The following is a 19,086-nucleotide window of genomic DNA, read 5'->3' as shown; positions in this document are numbered from 1 at the left end:
CTCTGTACTTATATAACAAAGGAAAATAACAATGAGCTGAGACCTACTATGAAGTATATAGCCGATCAGCTTTTAAATTAATTAAATTAATGCCACAATTAGGTTTTGGTTTCTTTTTTTTAATAAAGCTTTTCCTTAATTTAAGCTAGAAAACTGGCACTGAGGAATACTACATTTAGAAGAGGGCAATGGTAGTATGGAAGGACTAACAGCCATTTCTTGTTTTGATGAGTTACTGAGCAGTGCAATGGGCATAGGAATACATCAGTAAGAAAGGCCATTTGCATTTTAGCTCCTCTGATAGGGGGAAAATGCTCAATTTTAAACTTATCCATCACCTATTGTGTAGCATTAAGACATTCAAAATCCATCAGATTCTGGCCCAGGAGGTGCCACACAAGTATGCTTGCTTGGAAGGAGAGTAAAATTTTTGAATATAACTTTTAACATAAGCCTTGTTTTGAATTGAAGACAGATCTGATGAACTCCTGATACTTTGTATTTGGAAAACTGGCATTGCTAGGAAGATATTCTCACAGTGAGGAAATAATCTGACTGCAGAAATTCTGCTTTCTCCCTAGCTCTTTAGCAACAAAATATGGAGGAGGAGGTGCCAGCAGCATACTGGGACTTTGGTACATTGCAGGGGGTTGCACAGATGATGTTAAAAGGCACCAAAGCTGCTATGTACCATTAGTATTATGAAAGCATCCTCTCTGGGGCCAAAAATCCCACCCACTGATTTTAGTCATGTCATATCAATTTGGAGTAATTAAACAGATTTCAGTTAGATGCCTGCTGTGTGTCACGGTGCAAGAAAGAGCAGGCTCTGGTTATGCCTGTCTTGCTTCAGAGCTGATGAGAAGAGGAAAAATATAAAAACTTATTTTCTCACACTGGTATGTATATGTATTTCTTACTTGTACGGAGAAAAGTTAACCTAGTCCATGCCAAAGTATGTGCTGCATTTCTGTGTGTGCATAGCTACATTAGCCCCTGGTAGGTGACCTTTGGCACCTGGGACCCTTTGGCACTATAGTAAGAAATTGAAGATGGAAAAAAAAGAAGAAAAAGAATTGCAATGATCTGATAGGTTATACTGGTACACCCCAGGGTGCAGGCTCTTGATTTGCTTCCGTTTAAACACATGCCTAAATGATTTATCTAAAATGAAATGGGCTTGGTTAAAATCCAAATAAGCATGTGTGTATACCCCATCAAAAGAGAGTAACAGTGGCTCATTTACTGCTTGTGAGTTGGATTTGCAAGGATGATTTAAAAGGTAATATTGATGATCAGGAGTAAAGGCTGGTACCAGAGATGGTGTGGGTGCCCTGCTTTGCTTGCAGTTTAGGCGTTTTTGAAAGACTTCATACCTGAAGATGTCCCTATCCATGGCAGGGAGCTGGATTAGGTGGCCTTTAAGGTCCCTTCCAATCCAATCCATTCCATTAATCTATTTTGTAATCAAATGATTTTCTACACCGTGAAGCACAAATACAATCCTTAACTGCAGTTCAGCTGTGAAGAAGCCAATACCATGGACTGATCTGGCTCTTTCTGCAGACGTACAGGAGAGGCTTCCCCAGGTGAACGAAACCAAGAAAAAAAAGTACTGAAAAACAAGAGGTCTGCGGAAGCTCTGCAGAAGTTGCAGAAGGGAGAAGGAAAAAAACAGGGAGATGTTTGAGAGGGGAAATATCCTCCCTTCCTCTCCGGCTTATTCCCTCCTGTCAGAGTAGGGAAGTATCCTGACCATCTGCTCTCTGCTATACCTAGCAGATGGTGTGCCAGACATACTGTTATTTGGATTGTCCAGTCATTCCTGCTTCAGGTCACCTGGCAGTGGGCCAAGTGCCTACCAGATTGGTGTGTCTAACTTTTCTGGCCAAGGTGCAATCCCTGTGGCTGCTGTATGCTTCAAAATCCACCCCAGGCATTCCATCAAATGTCCAAATTTAAGCTGGATTTTTCTCCTGATGCTTAGACATCTTAAGAATTTGGTTTTGTGGCAAACATCCCAATTCTTCTGATTGTTTATTGTATGCAGATGTTACCTCCAGCAGCTTTCTGCCAGGAACTCACCAAAGTCTTGCAAATAAATATTTTCAAGGCACCTGAGCATTTCAAATTCTTATTTGGAAGCATGTTTGCTTTAAGAATTGTCATTACCATACCTTTACCAAACATCTAAGCAGTCCCAAAGTGTTCTTACCCTTTAAAGTTTTCTGTTCTTTAATAGAAAACAAGAGTTGAATTTTGGAACAGCTTGCTAGGGTTTCTTATGGCTGTTTCAGGGCCAATTTAAAGACTTCCTTGCTCTGGTGTTTGCTATAGCTAAGCTGTACACAAATGCAGTGGATAAAAGGAGACTGAAATTACGATGTGCCGTACCACCCTATTTGTGGTGCATGTGAACTCATCCAAAATAATCTATGAAAAAAAAAGACATCTCTGAGTCGTCTCCTGTCTGCAGTGATCCCAGTTGTAAGCACAGATTAGGCTGGCTTACACATTCAGATACCTGAATGTTTTGCAGCATTGGATTATAGTGCCTACCTGCTTTGGTATTGGGACTCAGGTTAAATAAAACTAGCATTGCAGGGCTTTGCCTTTGCTATGACTTTTCCACTAGGGAAAATATTTTCTGTGGGTTAGTTCCTCAAGAAGAAACACTACCCAAATTTTTGTTAGCATTCAATATGATTCCTTTATAATACTATCACTTTGTTCACAGTGGATAGCTTTAAAATATCAACAGGAAAGAGAAGAGCAACCATCTCCAGCTGTTGTGTAAGTCTGTATCACCTTGAATCAGTGGGATGGCAGCTAAGCCTTTGCATTGATGGAGTTTGGCGACAGTGACCTGGGGAAATGGGCAGCGGTCTCTGGCTGTGCTCAGGAGGAGGTGGTGGGCACTGGCCAGGCTGTAGTCCTTCACTCATTACAGATTTTATTATCCTGCATCATTATCTCAAAGGATGATGGGAACCTCAATTTTGACAAGTCACTTCAATTTGCTGAAACTGTGCAGAAATGCTTTTGAATTAGCTACTGCAATATTTATAATTTCTGCCTTTGCATCTTGGGCCATTTATAAAATAATGAAGTGTGAAACCTAGCAACAAGCTTTTGTTTTAGAATTTACCTAGGAAAGAAATTACCCAATGAGGTCCCTTGTGCCATGATGAATTGATCAGCTCATCTCTATTAACCCCCCAAACCAGTCAGTTCTCACAATTCACTTGCAATCCTAGAAATATTCAGGATGTGAACCGAAGCTCTGTGTCCTGAAAGCAAGTTTCAGGGAGAGGTTTTACGTTCAGGTTTTTAGGAGAGGGAGGAGCACCAAAGGGTAGCTAGGGTGCTTGAGTCCAGAGTTGTAGAGAAAACCCAAAATGAAGGCTCAGAATGTATGGTGAAAGAAAACAAGAAGTATTTATTGTTAAAAATACCTTAATGATGAATCAGTTGTGAATGGGTAGGACTAGCAATACTACCTATTTTGGCAGACAAAATAAAAACATAAAAGGCCATGAAGAAATTCTAATAGAGAAAAACAGAGTGTGGAGGAGAGATAATGTTGTTATTTTTCTCACTTAGCTTTATAAAACAATCAGAATGTTTAAATCCCCTAAAAACATTCTGTGACAGTTGTGATGGTATAGAGGTACATGAGAGTGAAAACGTCTTCTCCTGAGAATTCTGAAAATAAAATCTAAAGAAATTTCACATGTACACTGTAGGCTGAAGACATTGATTTGCTACTTCTAAGATCCAGGTGACTGTTTGAGTGTCACATCAGTGCTCAAGGGACAAACACATCCTTGCACTTGATGCACAGGGAGCTTCAGGCAGTGTCAGGGCCTTGAAGAAAAATTGACTAAAGCAGCTTCATGACTAAAAGGCAGCATTCAGTCATTACACAGCTTATTAAAGGAATAAGGTATATGTGCACAGCCAGAAGTTCGAAGTAGCTTGAAAAGACCTCGCAGCTGTGAGCAAATATGTTGCTTTATATTTGAGATCTTGTAGAGAGCTCAAACTTGTAATTGTTTTCATCATGCTTGCTATTTGCTCACAAGTGTATTACAGATTGTTTTTGACACTGGAAGAAAGTCCAAGCTGCACTTGCTGTATGAAGGGAGCTGCAGGGCTCTCCTGACCGTGTGAGTGAAACATCTCCCGACCCCCCAGGGGCACACACACTCCACATTTATCGGGCTGATTAGGAATTGCAGTGATCCAGCTAGTAGAGGTTGTCTCCATTTAGTCTTCATTATGCTTTAAAAATTAGTTCTAGCCGTGGTACCCCAATGAGTGTCCCAATCCCTGTGCCGTTGCCACCAAATATAACCAATGGGTGTAACCTGGGGTATTTTCCTCACAGGCTGGCAAATACTTTCCAGGCAGCACAGTACAGCTGCCCAAGTGTCACTGTCCTACCGCCGATCGTGGCAGTGGGTGCTGATGAGACTATCCCTCTGTCTTGGTGTGGATTTTATGATGATACTTTACTCCCGATCGTCTGCTTTATCGTCTGCTTTATCTTTTCAACGGGAAGCTCAGTAGGAAGGGAATACACCTTGCCTTGGGGCCGTGGTTATTCTCAGGATGACGAGGGGTACACGGTTTGGTCCCTGGGGGGTGGGTGGAGAATGCCTTGCCGCAGGAATGCCACCTCTAGATGAGGAACAACTCTCCGTGTTGCTATGGCACCGTCCGCCGCACCGGGACGTCTCCCCCCGCCACGCTCAGGTGCACGGACCCCATCTTTCATACCGAGCCGATCCCGGAGCCCTCTCAAACCCATCCCGAAAGCCCCGGTGAGCGCGATCCGGGCCGCCGGGTGTGCGCATAGGCTGTGTGCACGGGGTATGTGCCCGTGGTCCCAGAGGCTGTGCCCGAATGTGTGTCGGGGAGCGCCTGCGGGGGTCCCGCGGCGCGTTCGCTGTCGGGCCGGTCCGCCCCCGCGTACTGCTGGCCCTGCGCTACCCGCGCTGTCCGGCAGAGGACGCGCTCCCCCTCGCCCTCCACCACCCTCCCTTCTCGCGGTGCATGCCGGGAGTTGTAGTCCGAAGAGCTGCGCGGCACGCGGCGCGGTGACGCAGGGGGACTCCTGCTCCCAGCGTGCCGCGGGGCACCGGTCCGGTCGTGCCTTTTGAATGATTTCACTGCGCTCGGCGCTTGCGGGGAGTGTGGCGGCGACGGCGGGAGGAATCCAGGGAGGATCCGCGGCGGGAGCAGCGCGCGCCTGGCTTGTCGATGGAGGCCCGAGCGGGCCTTGCCGTGGCCGCCTGCGGACCGTGCCGCTGTTAGGAGCGGCAGACGGGCTGCGCGTTCGCCTCTAAGCCCGCCCGCCTTAGCGGTCGGCGGGCCCCCTGCCGACATGTCGCTGGCCATGGAGGAGGAGGAGTACGCCCGGTTGGTGATGGAGTCGGAGCCCGAGTGGCTGCGGAGCGAGATCAAGCGTCTCTTCCAGGAGCTGGGCGAGACCACCCGGGAGAAGATCCAGGCGGCGGAGTACGGGCTAGCAGTGCTGGAGGAGAAGCAGCAGCTGAAGCAGCAGTATGAGGAGCTAGAGCTGGAGTACGAGACCATCCGCACCGAGATGGAGCAGCTGAAGGAGGTGAGGCGGGGGCGGCGGCAAGTGGACGGCCTGGGCCCGAGCGCGGCCACGGCGTGTGGAAGGGCGAAGGCAGCGCGCAGTGGTTGGAACGGGGCTGTTTTGGAGTCTGGGTGGCAGGCTGAGCGGCCCGGGATTGCTTGGAGGCGACCAGCGGGTGCCTAGGCTTCGGCCTGGTTCCGGGCAGGGCGGTTGCACTCTTCCCCAAAATGACAGCTGCGAGGCGCCTAGCTGCAGGCCGGGCCAGGAGAGGGAAATGATTGATAAAAAGGCCTTTCTGCCCCGACTCCGCTTCTGTGAAGGGGAATGAGGGAGGGAGGAGGGTAAACGCTTTTCTTTCTCTTCCCTTTCCATTCCGCCTCGGGGTCTGGTAGGTGGGCTGCCCCAGGTCTGCTGTCGGGCGAGGAGCCGGGCCGGGGTTACCGCGCCTCGGGAGGAACCCGAGCGGGCGGCGGGGAGTGAGGGCCGGGACCAGGGTGCAGTGGCGATGCTGTCACATATGCCTGCTTTTGTGTGGAAGGAGAAATCTTACGTTGGTGTTAATCACTTCCTCAATGGCGACCACCACGAAAATAAAGGCAGCGGACTTTAGTGCACATAGTTTTGTTTTGGTTCAGGTCTTGCCGTTGGCATGTTTTTTATATTTCATTTTTAAGGGAAATTCCTAATCTGTTCAAGACAGTAAAGTTTGTCAGTAGAAACGCTGTATTAGGCAATTGCTACATTAAGTTTTTCTTGTGCAAGATCTCCTCTAGGTGTAGAATATGGGAAAAGGCTGCCCGGGGAACAGTCAGAGAACGCAGACTGGTGGTTTGCGCTCCTTTGAGTTGATCCCCTGTCAGCCCACTATAGAGCATGGGCCATGGGAACTTGTCTGTCTGCCTGTAGCCTTGTTTGGTTCAGTGATTAGGCATGCAGACAAACCCTGTGCTGCTTTTCAACTGATTTAGGCCTTGCCTTGATTGCAAAACATCTGATACAGCCTTAAGAGGTGAATATAGAGGTATTTATTTGACCTGTGCAAATTTTATCCAATGGGGCTTAGTTTTAGCCCTTTCAGTTGGAAATGGATTTCAGGTAAAATCATAATACAGTATTTCAAAGGGAAAGCAAATACTTGTAACAGACTGGTACAAACTCAGCTGAATCGGTGAATGCCCTCCCTGCCTGCATACTATGTATCTTTTGGTTTTGAAAAGAAAGCTGTATTTTGGTTTTATTACATTAAACAAGCATAAGCAAAGAGGTTAATTACTTTGAATTAGATGGCTATAAACATGTTAACTAAATATGCAAGCTGAACTGATGTGCTGCTGTTCCTAAAACCATTTGAAACCAGCATGGTTTCAGCAGCGTAGGAACAGAAATATGGAAGTCAAAGGCAGAGGCAGCCGTCGAGTTGAGCTCAAGGGAGAGACAAGTCAGTAAACCCAGCTGGTAGGTGGGATGTGAAATGTGACATGGAGGGATGAAGGGACAGGCCCAACCTCATTCAGCAAGGCAGTGCCTGACATGCCAGTGAAAGCCAGGTTGCCTCAGTCACAGGTAGTGCTTTAGTCACTGAGCTGTGCTGGGTGTGTTTGGGTATTACATATTTTGGCTTTCAGATGGAAAAAGACTTGATGTTATTGTCTTTCCGTTCTTTTAGGGCTGTAACAATTGAGAAGCTTATAAAAGAGATAAAAAAAGCAGAATCAGCAATGATTCACTCCTTCTTTGCTTTTAACATGTTGAAGGATTTGCTTTGTGCAATGTCCCATTCTAATTAAGTCAAAACCTGGGAGGCAGACAATTCTGGGAACAGTTTGCAGACGCTGCTAGTTAGCCTACACAGGGAAAGAGCATTGCTCCTCCAGCTTTCTTGTGATGCTGTGCAGGAATCTGGTCTGCTGTAGATCTTGTTAACCTTTAGCAGATGTATGAAGCATACGCTCGGAAGAGTTCATCATCTTTGCAGTTTTATTCAACTTCTTGTTTTTCCCAAAGTAACTAGAGAAGCGCTGCATACAAGACATGCTACATGTCAAGTTCCAACTTAAAGAGACTTGGGTTACTTAAGTTGTTCTTGGGGAATGTGGGAAATTGATGTCAAGCTAGAATAGGATTGCTTTCCATGTCTTGCTTCTTAACTGTGACTTCATACAGCCTTTTAAAATATAGCCTTTCTAGTCTCTATAGATCTTACTTTGTTCGTCTTTGTTGAGAGGGCTAACGACACAAGGCTATGTTTGGCAGTGTGTGGGACAAGCACGCAGTGGTTTTCGTCCTGCTGGGTATTGCAGATTTGGATATGCTTTAATTTGTTTAATGCTGTGAAGTGCCCCTCTATCGTGTTTCTGTTCATGCCTTAGGTAAATGGTTCTGAGCGTGGGAACTGTGTAATACCGTTTGCTGAAAGTACAGGCGTTTCTGCTACAGTTGCCAGATCTTTTTAGCCAGTTTCCCCTCCCTGCCATCCAATCCCTGATGTGGCAGAAATTCAGAGCCTTAACCTCCACTGTTATATATAATATTCCTTTGGGTGAGTGTGAATGGCATTGCCAGAGTTGTACCAACATTTTGTAAAGATGTCTGTGTATACTCTCTGTATCTGCAATCCAAGTGGTCCTGGTGAAAATGGGGACCTGCTCTGTCCTTGCATTGCTGAGCCTCCACACAAACACCTTTTTAACTGGGATCAAACTTTCTCTAAGTTTGTGCTTTTACCTATATGTGTGCTGACTTGATCTCACATGTCTTATCTTTTAAGATACTTTCTTCCCATTTCTTCTATTATTTTTTTAACTGACCAATATTGAAATACAAACTGTCTTCCCAGGTAGACTTACTGTTATTTTCAGTACTGCCTTACCTTTTGTAAAAGGGAATTTATTTCAAACTATAATAAATATTAAGATAAATGTTTTCCATAGGTCAGAGAAATAAGATATGGGCTTTCTTGTAGTGAAATACTACATTTTGTTGTAAACATATAATTTTATTCATTTTTTTTTACCCCCTCTAGGAGATGAAGTAACAAAGAGTTTACTGTAGGCTGTGTTTCAGCTGTTAAGTCACTCTGCAAGCCTTTGTCTGTGATGGTGCTAATTATATAAATGACAAGGCTGTCTGAGCTGGGACTTTTTTCTAATATGGACAAAACATATGATCACCTCTTTGTGTACTCCAGCTTACTAAAGGGATTGTCTGAGGATTCAGTTATTCCTTTCCTGATGATTTGTGGGGAAATGTGGCATGGAAGGTTTGTTTGAAAAAGAGGTTATCTGCTTCACTCAGTACTTTGTTGGAGTTGCTTTGAGATGTCAGATTTATAACCAACTATTAGCTCAGTTATGAAACTGGCTGCTGTCCAAAGCTCCTTTCTGATTAAGTGGTTATGTTGTGTTGCTGGTCATGGAATTGTGTTTAAGCCCTTGAAAAACATGGGTGTTATGATTAATTATTTCTGTAATGTGAAAGTTCGTAAGTAAACCGTGTCTATCTTTAAAGTGTAAAAGCACGTGTCAGTACATCACGTGTCAGTTAGTATGATGTATATGGTTTGTCATTTCTATGGGGGGAATAAGCTTACAAGAATATTGGCAGTGATCTGCACAGGTCTCTTAATTTCTTTGTGTGGTAACAGTGGCCCTTGTCTCTGTTTTTTGCCTTTAAGAATTGTATTGACTTTAATATGTTTCATGACTTCTCTATAGATGATTCCTGGGTAAACTTGCAAGCTGATCTTGAAAGAAACATTCAGATGACAACTTGCTGCTTCCTTTCTTATTGAAGCTCATGTGGGGTATATGATGCAGCTGAGGTGATGTGTCCCAGGCTATAATATTTGTACTGTTTGAATTTATATTGAGGAGCATACTGAATCTGTGGTCACAGACAGAAGTTTTGCTTAACTTAATTGACTTTCATATATCCCAGTTAATTGAGTATATTATATTTCATCCAAGCTGGTTTAACATTTCATTATGTTACATATTATTAATGTAACATTTAACTGTGCATCTTCAGAAGTGAAGGAGAAATTGTTCCCTTCCCTGTCTACCTCATGTAGTGCTGTGTACCTTGTAGACAGACACTGTAAATTGGTTGCTGAAGTACAAGTGATTTTCCTCACTGGATTTATCAAAGCATTTTGTCAGTTGTACAGATGTGCTCATTCTGTGTGTAAGAACATAAGGGCAAAGAAGGAAAAAATGGCTAGGCTGAAGTTACCTAACAAACCTATTTCAGATTGGGATTAGACCCTCTGTGCTCATGAATCACTGCTGGATTGACCAAGTCTTTCTGTTTAATCATAGTAAATAATGATGTTCAGTTGCAATACCTCTAAGGCCTCAGGTTCACCTCTGCAGACTCTTTCTAATAAATATTCAGGTCATATATTGTTTACTGTTGAAAGAAAAGGATATTTATGTCACTTGATCACCTCTAACCTTGCAGCACTGTTAAAGTCAAAGGGTTTAATGCGTGAAATAAATGTTTCTTTAAATAAACCAGTTTAGGTGAAATTTAATTCTGGTTATACATATGTAAATCTAGAATAGGAAAAGTACAACTGCAAATTGTATTAAGGAAATGATACCAATTTTGCACATACTAATAGAAAATCATACTCTTGTGAATCTGTCTTGGGGAATTAATGGTGATTGTTACTTGGACTCCAACACCTGCCACATTTGAAATGTTAGAACACAATTGCTGTCTCTGCTGTCAAATCAGACTGAAAACTGTGGGTGAGGTAAGCAAAATATTCCTGTGTAAATTAAACCTCTTACGTTTTGATAAATCATAGTTGCTTTCCATGAAGAATTCTTTACGTGAGAGGCACCTGTAACATTAATCTGGTGTTTGCAGTGATATAGACACTTAGAACTGTGTTTTGGAAAAACTGCTTTTCTCTCATATCCTTATTCATGAAAAAAAAAAACAACCCAGAAAAATGAAACATTCCAGTATTTCCCGCTGTGCTAGAAATAGTAACCTGTAATGCTTCAGGTTACTAAATTAATTTTCTTTGCCAGTGTGCCTTGAACTGGCTTCCTTAAAAATAAGTAGTAATATTCTTGAAGTGATGATTTCAGATTATTTTATGAAATTGCTGAATAAAGTTAAATTTTTCTGATAAAATTAATTATATCATGTGCAATTATTTTTAAAAAAACCCTTGTTTCTGCAGAAGTGGTTTTCCCTAAAATGCTGTAATCAAAGCTGAGAGCTCGGTCTTGAGGAAAAGTCATCTTTACTTTTGGTTTGTGGTGTTTCACTGTGCCTTGCCCCAGAATGAGAGCTGTCCCTGACCTCCAGCAAACGTTAGATAATTTGTTTCTAAGTTTGTAACATTAAGTTAAACTCAAGGTTTCAAAGTTTGGCAGCAGCTACCTATTTTTTCCCTGGAAGTGTAGCCGCCCTGAGTTTTTGCTGTCCTATGGAGGCATTATAGTAAATCTACACTGTGGAACTGAATTTCAGATTTTCTTTATAGTTTTTCTTTCTTTTGGTTTTGTTCTTGAATTAGATCAGTACCCCAGTTTGGGTCACAGGTGTGTTGCACGTGGTTGTGCAGGTACCACCTCACCTAGAGTGTGTTAAAGCAGCAGCAAACAAGGAATGAGAGGAGCATCCTAAGCTAGTCTTGCTGCTGAGCTTGGTGGTGAAGCTGCTGCCTGAGCAGCACAGACAGAAGCCATGCAATGTGCAGGGACTGTCTGATCTAGCTGCTGGGAATTAGCAGTCTTGGGGATTCTGCAGTGGCAATGTTATTGTAATGCTGGTGGCTTTGGTTGAGGTCTGTCCTGGGATGTAGTCTTTCTTGTAGCACTTCTTATCTTTACACAAATTAATTGTTCGTTAGAGTCTTGCATATGGCATCCTTCAATGTGCAGTCCCACATCAGGGCACCTGAGAGCTGGGGCTTGAAGGTGGGGTGGAAGGATGCCTGAGTGTTCAGAGATCAGGGGCAGACCGTCTTGGCATGAGAAACACTGGACCAAAAGCTGCTCACTGGTGGCCTCTCTGCACGAGTGCTGCAGGGGTAGATTGCTTCCAAGCAATATTGCTGAGGCTGGAGTGAACCCAGGAGGTTACATAGTGGTGGACAGTAGCGGAAGTTTGTTTGGCCCTGATGTGGCAGACATCCTGCCTGGAAATTGAAAGTCTCAAACCTACAGTCACTAGTGTTTTGTCACATGGACTGTTGTGGTTTCCTCATTTCAAATTTTGATTCATCCTTTCAAAATCTATGGTAGCATGCTTGCTAGTTTTGGGGGTATTAATACCCAATTTATCCCTTTGAATTAGGACCATGTTTCTTCTAGTCTTCAAGAGAATTCTAATGATTTGGAAAATTGCCTGATTTTACTAGGAGGGTGGGAATAGCAGTTCTCTGGTCTATGTTCCGCCCCCCAGGCTTCATAAGTTCACCATTTCCTCATTTGCTGTATGGTATGTGAGCTTGTGACTAATCTGTAGCAGTGTGGGGTCATAAGATGACTTCCAGAGGGTGATGCATACTCCAGGCATTCATTTGCTTTCTTTCTCTGCTTTTGGCAGCCTGCAGAGAATTGTTTCTTCAGACTGGTAACCCAGCAACAGAGGAATATAACGTGGGTTTGAAATATGATCTACAAAACCTCGGCAGAGAAAAATTATGTAGATCCACTTTGCCATCCAAATGAATGGAGGAGCCTCCATTTCATAGAAGAGCTGAAGCTTTAAGTGCAGACTGTGGCTTTTTTTCTTGGTTTCCCCATCCTCCAGCTCATCTTCCTTCTTTCTGTCTCTTACTTTTCTCCCTCTCCTCTTTTCTCAGCTGTTTTTACTAATGGGGCTTAAATATACAGCAGGCAGCGAATGTCAGGCTCACGCCACTTTGGAGTGGGGATTTGCCTGAGGAGTGCTTAAAGATGTGGTCTGTGTGGTCGCCCACAAACAGACGAGTTTGCCACTGGGGCTCTGGCAAGCAGGGACCCACATGGTGTCTGGATATGTGCCTGAACATGGGGCTAATTGCGAATGTTTGGCCTCCACATAGTTGAAGCTGAGTATTCTCTGCAATCCTGAGTCCGTGTTCAGGAAGCAGCTGTGCCATATGAGGACCTATACAGCTTTTAGTGAAACAAGTGGTGTGTCTGGTTGGGTGCTAAGTTGTGCTGGATGGCCCGGACTCTGTGGCATGCTGCAGTCCTTGGTCTCCTTAAATTTTTTCTTTTCACCCCTCAATTGCTGAGCGTGTTCAGTGTGGCACTTGTCAAGCTCCCATCATGGTGCAGGGTGCTGTGCTGTAGGCATTGAGACAGCATTTGGTAAGTTCATAAGGAAGTCCTTTTGCATATTCCGTCTGTCAGTGCTGTATGGAACTGGGCCTGTAGTTTAGCTCTGGCTCCGAGGCAGAGAAGTATACTGATCTAATAGCGTAACTGGCATGTAACCTGCCCAAACCAAACAAGATTCATTGCTTGCTGTGCACAGAGAGTTTGTTACATCTGATTTTAGTGTCTTTCTAAGGTCAGAATCCTTTGTATTTTCTGATGATTGTTTGGAGCTTGTTCTGTGGTATGAATATATACCTTTAAACCAGAAAGGATTTTCTCGCATCTTGTTGCCCAATGCTGTGTGTGTTTTGAGGGAGAAATTTGGTTGTGATGCCCAGAGTGGCTGAGTAGCATGACATATCTGTAATCCCTCTAGCTCTTGGAAGCTGTGGGTGAAACTTCCCAACAGTGTGATGTTAGGAAGGAAATTGAAAGAAAGCATTTTCAAGCAGTCAGTATATAATTATTTAGTGGCTCTCTGTGATCTCTGATGTCATTTGGAGAGAGCATGTGGCCTTTGAAATAGAAATTGGCTATTGTTGAATGAGTATGACTGTCTCCAACAGGCCATGGGCAGAAACAAGCATGCAGCATGTGCCCTTACCTTTGGTACATACCATCAAATGAAGAAAGGTTATCTTGGCAAAATGTATTTCCTTAAATAAATCTAGATCTCTGATTCAGCAGAAATCATCCAGCAATGGTCCTGATTTAAATTTTTCTCTGGCTCATTTAAATACCGTAGTTTTCTAAGACTTGTATCCATGTGAGTAAAAGCTTCTGTCTAACTTGTATCTTAGTTCATTGCATTCAACGACTGTGCAAAGCAATTCAACTTGGCTCCCTTTTGGGGATACTTTCAGAAAGTATTTGGTTTTAACCAAGAAATGGCCGAAATAAAATATTCTCAGATGTTTTAACTGGATAATAATTTCTCACCTAAATAATTTCTCTTGAAGTGAGGAACAGGGATTGATCTGTTTATTTCCAATTCACATTTTCTTCTGTCTCTTTTAAAATTTTTTACAAATGTATGTAATTTAATAGCTGTATTATCACTAGCAGCGAGACTTGACCTATAACAAGAGGTGTTTTTATCTCTTCAGCAAATGGTATTCTTCTATGTGGTTCTCTTTGTCTTAAAGCTTTTGTGTCCTCCAACTCTGACATTTATTCTAAAAGTCCAGTTTACACACCTGTCACTCAGCAGTAGTGGGATATTCTTCCACATCTTACAGCTGTGGTGGTGGGCAGAGGGCTTTAAAGAAGAATTTGCATTACAAATGCAAACATATTTAGTGTGAGCAACATATGTAATGTGAGCAAATGTATAAGAAATGCAAACCTTTATGCATTCTCTGAAGCAACAGTATGCTTGAGAAGGCTTTGTGCTGGCCTTGTCCTCTAGAAAAAGATGCTGATTTTCTTTCCTCCTCATTATAATGGAATTATAAGCTCTGTGATCTTAAATCAGTCCAACTGCTCTAGCTTTTGATGACCAGCTTTGTGATCTTTCATAACAATATAGATGGTTGGTTGTAAATTTGAGTGGCTGATTGGTTTTTGAGATGAATGAGATCTTGTCATGTAAAAATCTGTTGTATGTGCATAACAGCTTAAAGGCTGATGTGAAAGTGATCTATGTAGCATATGGCATAGCTATGCGAAATGTGCATTTGAACAGTGGAAATCAGTTAGCCTCAAGTACATGAAAAACAGAATAATTTGTTAAATTGAAAAATCCTCTTTTTCTGGCAAGATTATTAGACGTGTGTTTGGGGAGGCATTCCTTGAAATTAGCTCTGTTGGTCAGAGAATGGTGTCAAGGTTGTGGGTTCAATCCCCATGGGTTGTTCACTTAAGAGAAGGACTAGGTGATCCTTGTGGGTACCTTCCAACTCAGAATATTCCGTGATCCTGTGAGAAGTAATATAATGCCGCAGATTGCAATCTCAAGCATTACATTGGGTGTATTTCTTTCATTGTGTATCTTTATTAAGAATTTTACTTAAATCCAAACTTTCCTGATTTTTGTATGATTGGATTTGGCAAACATTTCTGAGTTTTTCAGTCTACCTGTGTTGGGATATGACCGTTCTTTCCTTGTGGCGTTTGAGTGATTAAAACATTTCAGGTGGGCAGGAAGGTGCTTAGCTGACCTTATCATGTCAACTTCAAAGGTTATATAGAGCCCATGAGAGCAGAATAATCAGGGACTTTTCCTAATGAGTATCATCCCTCTAAGATGTGATTATTCAGTTGTGATGAGATCCTCTGGGAATTCAATGGGAACAGAGACCTGTCCGATATGACTTTGTTTCATAGGTGAGTTATAACAGTTTTGCCAGAGAAACTGACTGAAGTGATAGAGACTTAAAACATTTTTTGCTGTGTATTGGGCTAGCATGGAGTGTGCCAAGATCTGTGTCCTTACTTGTGCAGCAGACCTGTTGAGGGATGACAAATGGGAGAAATCTGCCCCTGTAACCTCAAATACAGGTTTTCATTGATAGCATCTTGGCTTTGTACATTGTTTATTGACAGTGTTGTCAGTCTTAAAAGACAAAATATCAGGGATTGTGCCCTTAAAAAAAACCCCACACCTAGAGGTTTTTTTTTAAGTTAGGGTGATTGTTTCTTATGTCCACCAGAGAGGCTAGAAAGTACCTGAACTGCCCCAGCATTTTCCCTTTTTCCTCTCCTGTAGAGGAGGAATTCTGTGACTCCAGTAGCTGTGTTTTGAATGTCTAATAATTTAAGACCTCTAATACTCATAACAGTTTTGTATTTGCACATCTGAATTATTAATTGAACATCTCACCTTGTACAGATCTTTGTGCTCCTAACCCCCTAATATAAACAAAAGCATTCCCAAACCCATGCTGGTAACTCTGTTGCTGCAGAGTTTAACTTGAATTAAGGGCCTCTGGTACAACTTTTCTATAAACAGCTTAATCTGTGTTATTCTCTAACTACTTACAAGCTGGGAGATCTAATGGGAATGCAGATGGGTCCTGAAACCTAGTGACCAGAACTGCAGTGACCTTTATTACCCATCAGCAGGAGAGTGCCAGCATGTCCTTGGAGCTGTGCCCCAGTGTTTGGGAAGGGAGAGGCCCCGAAACCTGGAAGTTCAGCAAGACACTGTTATAAATACTTGGATTTTGTTCTGCAGTTGCAGCACCAGATTTTTGTCTTTTTTTTTAATCCCTCCTTTATTTTAACTGGGTTGGGAATGTTTTATGGACAGGAAATGGAGATGTCTGTTTTTTGAGCACAGCTGTTAAAACTTAAACCAATGATAGTATGTTGAACTTTCTCCTTTTGGAAATGGCCAAAAGCCTCATGAAACTGGAATAGCTCACTTGCTTTTTGAAACCGCAAACTTTTAAAACTGTTGTCTTGTGTCCTTTACAACATCACAGATTCTTTTATTGTGTCAAGGACACTACTAGGAATGTTGCCCTAGTTAAATTTATGACAAAGTAAATTGAAGGAAAGGCCTTTTAGGTTTCACGTTTACTACTGTTTAATCTTACGCATTCCTTCTTCAATCCTGTTTAGGGTATAAATTTCTAATTCTTGTCACACTTGTTCTTGATGAAACTTCCTTAAATACAGTCCATGAGTCAGTGTTCTGTCTTACAACTATGCTACAGTACAGGCATTTTATACTGGGTGGGTAGATTTGCCTTTAATGTGACATTAGTAAACTGCACTGAGAAATCTTTGAATACATCAAACCTAATTGTAAACACAAATTTTCCCATGGCACATAGCAAACACAGTGTACTGAATGTCTTGCCACAGGAGGCTGCTACTTTTATTTTTATTCCTTTCACGTATGTACATGCATGTCTGGTAAATTCTAGCATTATGAGAAGACTGAAAAAACTTGAGTCTCTTTTGCAAACAATAGCTAAACACAAGAAGAAAAGACTTTTTATCTGCTGCTCTTTTTAAGAATGGAATTTGAAAGATGTCTGTGGTCATTCACTTCTTTATACCAAAAGGATGTGTAGCTCACTCTTTAGTGTTGATATTGGCAGTTGACTAGTGGGAAGGGATAAAGGAGAGTAAAAATGAGATATGAGCTAGTAACTGGGCTTAGAACTTGTGTACCCTGAGCAGTCAAAACATTCCCCATGACTGCCCAAGTACTGTGTTCAACAGGAGCATCCTTCCTGGAGCTGTGCTGGTGGAGAATGTTGGAGCCTTCTCTGATAACTTTTGTTGTCTCACACCCTGTCGTGGGTTTAAACCTGTTTTTTTCCCTATCCGAGTCACGGCACCAAAAATGTCCTGGTTTGAACTTGACCGAAAGCCAAAAGGACTGCACCCACGATGTTCTCTCCCTTCCCACTGGAGAGGGCAGAAGGGAGAGCAAAAGCCCAATTAACATTAAAATTTATGGCTTTCAGATAACATAACATAATTGAGAGAAAGACACGTATATGCTCCAGAAATTGGTCAGACAGGCTGAAAAACTTCAGTTGCAAAATAGATTTATTACTAAAAACTACTAAGAATACTACCGCACCGGGGAGGGGAACCAAGATAGGGAAAAATTTACAAGGAGAAGAAAAATAAAAATGGACATTTTAAGATACCTGTTATTCTTTCCAGGGACCCGTCTCTTTCCCCGGTCTTCCCTCTCCACCCCCCATGTCTTCCCGCACACACAGGGGACAGGAATGAAAGTCTAACATAGATCAAACCACTCATTACGGTTGTTGTCCAGCATCATAGGAGAAGCGTTCTTACAGCTCCAAGCTGTGGAAGTTCTTTTCCCAAGAAACAGTCAGTGTATAACTGCTGATGGCGAGGGGTTCTTTCCTTTACCTCGTAGGAGAAAGGAAAGAATGTTCTTCAAGGCCAAACTGCGTTGTTTCGGCAGCGTAAGACCACTATCACAAATCTCCTGGCAGAACACAGCTTCTTCTAAGCATCCACTTACTTCAGACGTAGGGCAGGGGTACCTCTTCCTCCCCGCAGAACACAATTTCTTCTTAGCATCAACTCACTTCAAACATCGTGGGAGGCCAAGCCTCTTCCTCTTTTTTTTGGCTCCTGATCAGTCCAGTCCTCAAAGGCCAGGTTTTTTTCCTCAGAGCAAGGTCGCTCTCCTTTTCTATACAGGTCTCTCATTGATGAAATAGTCCTTTCGAGAACATCTTGTTTTCCCCATGCTCGAGAACCACAGAAACAGCACAGCACATCCCCTCTTCTCCTTACTGTGATCTTGGGTCTCCATTTCTTTCTTACATCTCCTCACCCTCCTGCTCTGTTTTTCCCCAGTGCATAATACTAACAACCTAAAAAACGACATGGCGGCCACCCCCATCTTGTTTTGAATTCTTCTTAAGTACAAGACAATACGTCATCACAGAGGTGTAACTAGCTTGTGCAATTGGCYCAGGCCTGATGGGCAGCCTATCCATCAACCTCAGAGCCATGATGGATTGGCTCTAAAACACAGGGGGTAGGGCTACTTTTGCTGGAGAAGAAGGAGAAAGCTTCTAGAACTTCCTTACAGGAGCCATCTTCGTGGTTTCTTGGTCCCATCCCCCCACCACCAAAAATCGGACCAAGTAAACCATGACACACCCCACCCCTCTTCCCCAGCCCTCCTACCCCCTTTGTCCTTCTAAAGTTTGGAAAAGAGTGGTGTGTCTGCTTCCCAAATAAACTTTCCTGGAGAGTTTAGTTGGATCTGTGAAAATATCTTTGAAGGCATCTTTCCGAAAAGGGCATTGTGTAGTTGTAGAGCTACCTCTCTTTTTTCTGGCTCCTTGTCATTTTTTCCTTGCCATTACATGGAGGTTTGGTGCTTTCACTCACATCCTTTCTGATTACAGATGCTGAATTCAATTTCCTAATTTAATATGTATCTTTTCAGGAATTCTGTTTGGTTTTTAAATTGTTTTGTGTTCAGAAGATAAAAGGGAAGCAATACATAGAAAAGACAACAGTTTTTGAAAATATTTGTTTAGGTTTGGGGTTGTATGTTTTGGGGGTTTTTTTTGTTTTTTGTTTTTTTTTTTGTTTTTTTTGTTTGTTTTGGGTTGGTTGGTTTGTTGTTGGGTTTTGTAGGTTTTTTTCGTCTGAGGATTGTGTTTTCTCTTGCCGTCCTCTGCCTGTCCCTGGATG

At 42.7% G+C, this 19,086-nt stretch overlaps 1 protein-coding gene across 3 annotated transcripts in view; it reads left to right on the top strand.

Annotated features, from left to right (window-relative positions):
- The first annotated feature begins 5,140 nt into the window (after positions 1 to 5,140).
- Positions 5,141 to 19,086, top strand: part of BICD2 (BICD cargo adaptor 2) — a 95,657-nt gene continuing 81,711 nt past the window's right edge. For all 3 annotated transcript variants that reach the window (XM_057381856.1, XM_057381854.1, XM_057381853.1), the window contains exon 1: positions 5,141 to 5,629. In XM_057381856.1, coding sequence (XP_057237839.1) covers positions 5,390 to 5,629 — 240 coding nt within the window. In that variant the 5' untranslated portion in view covers positions 5,141 to 5,389. The remainder of the gene's footprint in view (positions 5,630 to 19,086) is intronic.

Source organism: Malurus melanocephalus, unplaced genomic scaffold (genome assembly GCF_030028575.1).
Source record: "Malurus melanocephalus ecotype Western Australia unplaced genomic scaffold, MMel_1.1 scaffold_534, whole genome shotgun sequence".
NCBI lineage: Eukaryota > Metazoa > Chordata > Aves > Passeriformes > Maluridae > Malurus > Malurus melanocephalus.
The sequence above is the reverse complement of the archived record's forward strand: the minus strand, read 5'-3'. Positions and strand labels throughout refer to the sequence as shown.